At 35.3% G+C, this 9,685-nt stretch overlaps 1 protein-coding gene across 2 annotated transcripts; it reads right to left on the bottom strand.

The window, feature by feature from the left end:
- Positions 1-603: 603 nt before the first annotated feature.
- LOC111885580 (uncharacterized) lies at positions 604-4,163 on the bottom strand. Of its 2 annotated transcripts, none has more exons than XM_023881827.2 (10): positions 3,925-4,163; positions 3,485-3,850; positions 3,290-3,406; positions 2,455-2,619; positions 2,232-2,288; positions 2,095-2,142; positions 1,898-1,987; positions 1,639-1,803; positions 1,359-1,420; positions 604-1,270 (listed from the first exon to the last, which is right to left on the bottom strand). In XM_023881827.2, the coding sequence occupies exons 1-10, from the start codon at positions 4,082-4,084 to the stop codon at positions 791-793; spliced, it is 1,710 nt and encodes a 569-aa protein (XP_023737595.1). In that variant the 5' UTR covers positions 4,085-4,163; the 3' UTR covers positions 604-790. The 2 variants fall into 2 exon arrangements, with proteins under 2 accessions (XP_023737595.1, XP_042754079.1); XM_042898145.1 differs by having other exon boundaries at positions 3,485-3,814.
- Positions 4,164-9,685: the final 5,522 nt, after the last annotated feature.

Raw genomic sequence — 9,685 nt, 5'->3', positions numbered from 1 at the left:
TTGGATAAAAAAGAGAAAGAACAACGTTTGGCCATTGAAATTAAAAAAAAAATACAAAATGGTTGTATGTGTATGTGTAAATGTATATGTATGTGTAGGTACTATATAAACAAGGAAGGAAGTAAATGGGACTTGTACTGAAGATGGAAATGAATTTTTTTTTTTCTATTTCTATACTTAATGTGAATGAACATAATTTATCTTTATGTTTATATATATATATATATATATATATATATATATATATATATATATATATATATATGTGTGTATATATATATATATATATATATATATATATATATATATATACATATATATATATATATATATATATATATATATATATATATATATATATATATATATATATATATATGTGTGTGTGTATATGTATGTATGCATATGTATGTGAGTATGTGTATATGCATGTGTACCAATGTTAATTTGTTGGTGTATTCATAATCACATGTTTTTATATGCATAAAATGATAAAACATGAATTAGTATTGGGTTCCGATAAAGTTTTCAAATTAAGAGCTTCAACGATTAAGCACAATAATTAAGTGAAAAAGAAATGTCTCATTACCGGATTAAACCATCTCTGTTAAGCTTGTACAATTTAATATAAAAGAACCCAATATAGGTATGTTACATTAAACATCATTCGGTTTTTGCAACTTATAAACGGTTTTTGTGCAAAACAAGAAATAAATAGTGGATAATGATTCAAATTACTAACAGAAAAAATACAAATTACCCAAACAATATCATTCTCAATTCGCTTACATCAAAAAGATGCCAAAGAAGTGGTGCTGGCATGGGGTAGGAGAGACATACCGCCACCCAAACTTGTGTCAAACAATCCAAGCTCTGTCACCAATCTCGTAACCAGATTCCCAGCTACATAAGAAACACCGGATGTTGATACTGCAGTCGTAATGTAGTACACCACTGTCTTAAAGTAGTCCAAAACTCCACATTCATTGATGAAAGCCTTGAAAATTGCCAACAATGACACACATAAAAGCGACGTGATTGCAACCGCCGACATTGTAAAGTCCCTATCGTTTGTTTTATGAAACGTGAACCCGTATGCAACCGGTGGGACCATCCCGAAAATGACGAATGATAGTATTGCGAAAAATGCATGGAGTGGGAAATAATTGATCCGTCCGAGTAACTCTTTGTACTTGTTTATAGCTCCGCCTCCGCCTTCTGTTTGTTGGTTTGGGGTTTCCTTGTGGCAATCGTCTCTAAGGTCCCAAAGCTATATGTATATATATAAACTGTATCACTAAATGTGTCGTCGTTTTCTTAAAGAGACCGAAGTGTTTAAATGATAAGAGTTTACTCACATTGTGTCCTATAATGATGATCCCACCCATTAGACTTGCTAGCGCCAAAGCTATGATGTTCACTGTGCCACGTTATCAGTTGCTTGTTAGGATATGATAGTTGATATGGATTTACATATGGAGCCCGGTTGTGCACAAGGCCCAAAAAAGATTTAAAAACGTTTGTTAATTTTAAACAAATATAACAACATTCTATCACACCCAAACAATCACATTCATGCACTTGAAAATATAAAATACATGTGCAAAATAATGCACGCGTGCGAAGGTGAAAACTTACATGTAGCAGTATCAGAAGCAGCAGCAGATGCTACAATACTTAAGCTAGCAATCACCTCCATTAAACCTCCATAAACGATACTCTTCAAGATCTCTGCAAGAATACCCTCATAACCAAACCATGTTCTTCTTCCTCCAACTGCTGCATCCATAACCACCTCGTTTTCTGCATCATAAACATCAAATCATGTATTACACAAGAACAACAATCACAAGCACTTTGAGTTCGTTGTTTGATTTGGTTAATTTATTGGCATTACCAGTTGGTTCTTCTGTCTCAACATCAATTGTCGTATCATCATCTACTGGAACATTGGTTGATGGAGGAATATAAGGTAGTCGATTACCACCTACAAATTAATTCAATCAAGAAATCAACAAAGAAGGACAATATTTATAGTTTGATTTAAACTTTCTATATATGATTTAATAATAATAAAATATACGATGACCAAACCTAGTAGCCTTTTCTTCTCTCCATCATTGTCAACAACAGATGTGACTTCTGCATAATAAGCGGATTATTTGAAAAAAGAACAATTAATTAATTAATTACCAACACTAAAATTTATTTTGTATGATTACGTTTCTTACCCTTGTCTTTAAGAATGACTGTAGAAGGAGGTTGGGGAGAAGCTACAGAAGGTTGACCTACGTACGAAATGAAACAAATTGGAACTTTTAAAGTTAGTTAAGATTCATGGCGTAAATCGGAAGTGATCACAAAACGAAACTTAAGTCAAAACATAACATAGATCTACGAACATTGATTGTGATCTATTTTTTTGATATTGATGATGAATAGTAAATACTTCACCTTTTGCGATCGAAGTATTCCCAGTGACATATTTAGGAAGCGTTGATTGATCGGGAATTATGACTTCTCGATTAACAAGTACTGGATCTGATTGTTGAGGATCTACAGCTGTTTCCGCCACCTTTTGTTTCTTCTTGAAAACCAAAAACATACTGAGACAGTTCTCTGTTTTTTTCCAAAACAATTTCAAAATTAATAAAAGATAAAATGAACAACATATACTCGTGAATTTTCAATGAAAATATGTTATTTAAAATTATACTTTTTATCTTTTAGAATTTATTATATAAGTTATACAAATGCTATTAAGCTAGTTTTGACTTTTGAACTTGACTAAACCAACTTCAAAAAACTTATATAAAGATGATGATTATGAATTTAAAATTCTTAAATAATAAAAGTAAAACCAAATTTTATTTTTTATTATCATTTGAAACACGATAAAGATATAATAATACTGTTCCTACATGAATACCAACATCAAATAAAAAAAGATGTAGAAAAAGTATTACATGCCAACAATTATAAATTTGACACTAGAGTAAAAGTCAATAATTGTATATAGGATACTAATAATCTAATTTTGAATGTATATATTAGTGAGATTTTTTAAACGATATAATCCATTATATTGAAAGTAATGCAAAATTTCTGTTTATATATTCGTAATAAACTATGAATTCGTATAATTAAGTACTATAAAGATATAAAATGAAAATTCAAAAAAGAAACACTTTTACAAAATCTCCGAACTTGAAGATATTGTTATTCAATGTGCAGTTTTGCACTAATTTTTAATTACAACTAGAACTTGTGTTTTGTAAGAATAAGTTACCATTTTCAGTAACCACAGGTGTCGCCGTCGTCCCTTCTACAGTAGTCTGTGGTGGAAGAACGTTAGCCGGGTCTGGTTTCTTTCGGAAAATGTCAAACGGGTTAAAACATCCATTCCCTGATCAACAAAAAAAAAGGTAATTAATTTTCATGCATGCTTGACCTCAAAAGTCAACTGTAATTGGGTATTAATTACCGGAACAAGTGAACAAGCTTAAGCATGATAAACATCCGACGAGATCGTTAGGATCACGTTGAGGCTCCTCCACGGGCACCACCGCTGGCTCCGGCGATCGGAAAGTGATCACTTTGCGACGAAGAATAACTTTGGTAACTTCAGCCTTGCAGTTTGGACAATGCATAGAATGAGTCGAGAGCTTTGGTTTCACCTTCTCGAATTCTAACTCGACTATTTCTTCTTCCACTACTTCTCCGGCAACTCCAGAACTTTCTCCGGCGTCCACATGTGAGTGTGAGTGTGACGCTTCTATTTTCTTGTACATGTTTTCATCAAATTTCAAAATATCTGAAATTTCATCATCGGTAGATGAACTTGAAGAATCTATTTCATGACATATAATCTTTCAGGAACTAGAAAAATTAGATCAATGGCATGATTCGACAAACAATCATTACCTTCGGAACTGCTATTTTCCGACGATCCACCATCAGCAACTTCTGATGATCCACTTGGGCCAACAATCGCCGACTTGTCCACTGTGGCAATGGCTTTTAAACCAACTTCAATCGCTTCAGACGTCTCTGGATCATACTGATCACCTATCGCTTCGACCATTTTGGGAGCTTTTCCGATCAGCCACCACAAAAATAAGCTTTTCCAAGGTTTTACTTACCTTGGGAATTTTGTGGCTTATTGGCTTGTTCGCTTTTGCTTATAGATCCTTGTTGTATTTATAGCCTAGAATTGAAATTAAGTCAATATTAACGTTGTTGTCATAGGTTACTTTGTCTCCTGCTAAATGGACCCACATATATTATTTAGTTGAGTAAATTATACGAATGGTCCCTATGGTTTAGGGTAATTTGCGTATTTGGTCCCTAACTTATTTTTTTTAACTCGGAAGGTCTATACTGTTTGTTTTTGCTATGCACTTGGTCCCTACTATTTGTTTTTGTTACATTTTTTGTCCCTGTATTACCTAAAAAAACTATTATTTAAATATGGAAAAGAAAAAATTACATGAATGGTCCTTAAGGTTTTGTTTTTTCCCTAAATGGTACCTACGGAACAAACTTTGCACACAAAAGGCCCTTGTGACTAACTTTGCTAACAAATTCTGTTAAATTTTGTTAAATGACAAAAATACCCTTTGTTTTATGCACACAGATGGTCCTCTCTCTCTCTCTTCTCTCTGTCTGTCTGTCTGTCTGTCTGTCTCTCTCTCTCTCTCTCTCTCTCTCTCCACCAGGTTATGAATTAAGGGTTTTCACAATTGCTTCAAAAATTTAAAAGCCAAATTTAGAAATTTGTTGGCAAACTGTGTTTTAGGCATAGCTAAGACCTTTGCACCATGGAAAGATCATTCAAACAAAAGATCAAGCGTAGCTAAGAACTTTGCACCATGGAAAGATCATTCAGACAAAAGATCAAACACTTGGTGGGCAATAAGATCAAACATGTTCTCCTGTAGCATTTTACAAACTTGAAAGAACACCTGAAAGCATAAACATCGTTTCTACACCCATTTCCATTCTCATACTCTTCACTTGCTCATAACCCATTAACCCCTGTACCAAAAAAAGCATAATTTTGAATGGAAGATTCAATCACGATGAACAACATGAAGCAGTTTCATAAACAATCAAATGCAAATCAAAGGAGAAATGAAGAAATGCCGACTAGTCAACCCCCACCTTGCTTACCGATATCTCCCAAGATTCATCAATTACATCCTCAGAGAACAACGTCTCCTCTTCACCCTAATCGAAATCTTGATCGGTTCCGCCTTCGTCATCCTCAGACCATCATTTACCACCATCTGATACTGGTAGAGGATATGAAATGCCACATGTGCAATGGAAGAAAAAGTTCAAGAAGAAGAAGTCATCTATCGGATCAACGCTTTCCAGCAAAACCAGAAGGAGATGTGAGGGGAACGAGAGTGGTAGCTGCTTCCTCCGGTGAGCTTCTCATCTCGTCAGTTGATAGCATCACGAACAGTAGCAACGGACAGGAGGGTGCTAGCGGAGCTGTGGTTACCGGTGTTCCTAGGTGTCACCGATGGTGAAGGAATGAAACAACAGAGGAATGAAGTTGAAGATGTAAAAGACCCATATATGAGAGAGAGGACCATTTATGTGCATAAGACAAAGGGTATTTTTGTCATTTCATAAAACTTAATAGAATATGTTAGCAAAGTTAGTCACAGGGGATATTTGTGTGCAAGGTTTGCTCCGTAGGTACCATCCGAGGGAAAATGGTTTCGTAAGGACTACTTTAGGGAAAAAGACAAAATCTTAAGGACCATTCGTGTAATTTGTTCTATGGAAAAATGGTAGGGTAGGTAAGATAAGATGAGAGGGCGGGGTTGGGGGTGTGTTTATTTAAATAAATTAAAAAATCAAGGGAAAAATAGTATTTTTAGGTAAGACAGGGACCAAATGCGTAACAAAAACAAATAGTAGGGACCTTCCGAGTTAAAAAAATAAGTTATGGACCAAGCGCGTAGGTGTCTCTTTCGTTGTTGTTCTTCGCATTGTTTTGTAAACCCATAGAATTCTAGGTAATTCATCTACCATTGTCCCTTTGCCGCATCTAATCTTGTTGCCAAATCGTGGACTATGGTCTTGTTGGTGACTTTTGTGTGGCCATTTGCTTCTGGGTGACCTATATATGTGAACTTTTAGTCGATTTGGAGATCCTCAAACCACTCCCGAAATAGATTGTTTGCAAATTGAGTCTCGTTATCAGAGATGAGTGTGTGCGGTATTCTGAATTGGCATATAATTTGTTTCCAAAAGAACTTGATAATATTGTGTCCACTTGTTGTTGCTAGTGGCTCGGCCTCCACCCATTTTGTAAAGTAGTCTATTGCTACTACTAAGAACTTTACTTTCCCGGCGTTGTTGATGCTAATCATTGGTGTTGTCGTTCTTCTTGGTATTGGTACATGTTTCTGAAACTTCTTTCACTTATAAATGATATCCTCTGTATCTTGATACATGGTCGGCCAACAATATCTTAATTTAGCTTTTTTTTAACAATTGTTCTTGCTCCTTCATGTGCTCCGGCTATTTCTTCATGCATTTCATTTATGAGGTATTCTGCTTCGTTGATGCATATACATCGTAGCCTAGGTGCTAGGTATCTTTTCTTGTATAGGATTCTATTTTGTATTACAAATGATGGTGCTTTAATCCTTATCATCCTGGAATGCTGGTCATCTTGTGGTAACTTTCGGTCAGATAAATATTCCATTATTGGATTTCCCCAATCATTTGTTCCTTCGACAATCGATATTGTTGATAACTACTCTATTGATTTGGCTCGTACTATTTCAACCAATAATTGCTTATCCAGGTGTGAGAATGTCGATGATTCTAGCTTACTTAGTGCATCTACCAGGTTGTTTTTTTTACCTGGGTGTATGTTGTAATTTGTAATTTTTGAACTGTTTTATCAATGCCTTTGCTATTATTGCGTATTGCATGAGGTTTTCACTCCTAACTTCGTATAGTCCATTTGTTTGATTTGATACTATCATGGAATCTATAAAAGCGCGTATATGCTCGCATCCCATCTTAATTGCTAGTTGCAATCCTCCTATGAGTTCGTCGTATTCCAACTCATTATTTGAAGTAGAGAATTCAAACCACAACACATAAGTTACATCTTATTCATTTGGGATGGTTAATATTAATCCTATCCTTGCTCCTTGTACGCTAGAAGACCCGTCTGTGTGTAGAATCCACTCGTATTTGCTAGCATGTGTGTAGAATCCACTCATATCCGCTAGCATGTGTGATGCCCTTGCTTTTGATGCTAGCTTCTGCTATTGCAGATACCTCCCCATTATTGGTTATCTCTATTATGAAGTCTGCCAAAGCATGGGCTTTGATGCTAGTCCATGGTTTGAAATCAATCTCATGTTCTCCTAGCTCGACTGTCCATTTAACGAGTCGCCCTAATTTCTCTAGTTTTAATAGCACTGCCTTATTAGGGAATTAGTTAATACCTCAATTATGTGTGCTAAGAAGTATCTTCTCAACCGTCTCGCTGCATTGACAAGTGATAATGCTAGTTTCTCCATGTCTGAATATCCTATCACGACTCCCTGCAATATCCGACTGACAAAATATATAGGTACCATTCCCCCTCCCCCTATTAGCTACCAATACTACACTTGCTGCCAGTTTTGATGTTGATAGATAAATTGTCAGTGTTTTTTCTGGGTTGGTGATGTCAAGGCCGATAGCTCTGTTAGTGCTACATTGAATTTCCTTAGTGTCATTTCTGCCTCCTCTGTCCATTTGAAATTCTTTTTGTCTAATACTCTTTTCAGTGTTTTATAGAAAGATAGCATCTTTTATGTTGATTTCTCTAGCAATGGTCCCAATGCCACTAACTTGTCGTTTAATGTATGAACCTCTTTTACAGTTTGTGGTGACCGTAATTGCAATAAAGATTCTATTTTCTTAGAATTTTCTTTAATCCCTATTTCGTGATCACGTAACCCATAAACATGCATTTCTCTACTCATAAATGAATTTTTGGGGATTTGGTTTCATGTTGATGGTTCTCAAATTTGTAAAGTTTACCTGATGTCTTCCAGGAAAAAATCATCATTTCGATTTTGATGGCTATGTCGTCCACATATACCTTAATATTCCAGTCGATATGCGGTTCGAACACCTTGTCTGCTAGCCTTTCGTAAGCTGCCCCTACATTTTTTAGCTCGAATGCCATTTTAGTGTAACAAAATGTTCCCATGTCCATGTGGAAAGAGGTTTTCTCTTCATCTCCTCTATGCATGTGAATTTGATGACATCCTTTATATGCATCAAGCAAGCTTTTCCATTTATGTCCATACAAAGATTCTATATTCTCATCAATGACTTCCAGCAGTAGCACTCCTTTGGGCATGCCTTATAAAGTCGACATAAATTCTCCACTGTCTGTCCCCTAGTTTTACTAATATCGGATTGTCTAACCAAGGCGGGAATGACGACTCTCGGACTATCCCGACACTCACTAATTTATCCACTTCGTCGTTTATCGCTTTGTTCCATTCTTTGTACTGATCTCTTTTTTTTTGTCGAACCGGTCTCACTCCCAACTTATCATTTAACTTGTGTTCTATTACTTGCCTTGGCACTTTGACCATGCCGTTTGGTTGCCAAGCGATTACATCGGTGTTTTCTCTCAACAAACTTGTCAATTTTTCTTTCAACTTCTTTGGCAGTATAGATCTGATGCAAATTCCTTGCTCTTGGTATGTATCGTTTATTATAACCATTCTTGGCTCGTCTTGAGTTTGTTGTGGCCTTTTCATTATCGGGTTCCTTTTCTGCTATAAATGTTAATGTCAGTGTAACCAATGGTTAATTGTGGACTGTCTCATATGAGTCATATCCAACCAGGATCCAAAATCTAATTAGATAACGTATTGTTGATGTGATCGTTTCGAATTCTTTCATGGCGCTTCTTCCAAAAATTATGTTATAAGGCGATGAGGACTATATTATAGTAAATTCTAGTATCTGTGTATTTTTGGCTTGTGTTTGATGATCTCATAATGTTAATGATGATGATACTATTCCCAAGGGCCATTGAATGTCCGACAATGTTTGTTAAATGTGAATCATGTTGCTTGAGCTTCTTTTTCATCACCTCTGGTAACCTAAAGAAATTGTGTTCGTATAAAATTTATGTCGAACTTCCACTTTCATAGTATATTCAATGGATGCATATGCCATTAATATGGTTGTGTATTAGAATTGGCTCATCACCCTTTATTTGGGTTTTATGACTTCGTTGTGTGGTGAATATTTTGTGCAAGACTGATGCGTCGTTTTCTTCAAACTTTTCGTCTTGGTTTGCTGTAGCGAGTAATAATGTTGTTGATATTTATCATGTTTTTATTGTGAATACGTTTCTCAGTTTGATGATACAAATGGCATAAATGTTGCTACGTGGTTTTCCGGATACGTAGTAGCTAATTTTTGACAACCTCTTCTAACGATATTAGATAAATACTTATATTTATATTATTAGAGGGTGTGTTTTGTAAATGTGTCTACTATATATACACATGTATTATGTCGATTATAAGATATACAAGATACCCTTTTATTAAGTTTTATAAATGAGCACTCAAGAAGACACGTTGCAAAAGCAAGATAAAAGCTAGGTTAGAAAGCCATATTGAGGGATGGA

The sequence above is a fragment of the Lactuca sativa genome, chromosome 9 (assembly GCF_002870075.4).
Source record: "Lactuca sativa cultivar Salinas chromosome 9, Lsat_Salinas_v11, whole genome shotgun sequence".
In the NCBI taxonomy this organism is placed as follows: domain Eukaryota; kingdom Viridiplantae; phylum Streptophyta; class Magnoliopsida; order Asterales; family Asteraceae; genus Lactuca; species Lactuca sativa.
The sequence above is the reverse complement of the archived record's forward strand: the minus strand, read 5'-3'. Positions and strand labels throughout refer to the sequence as shown.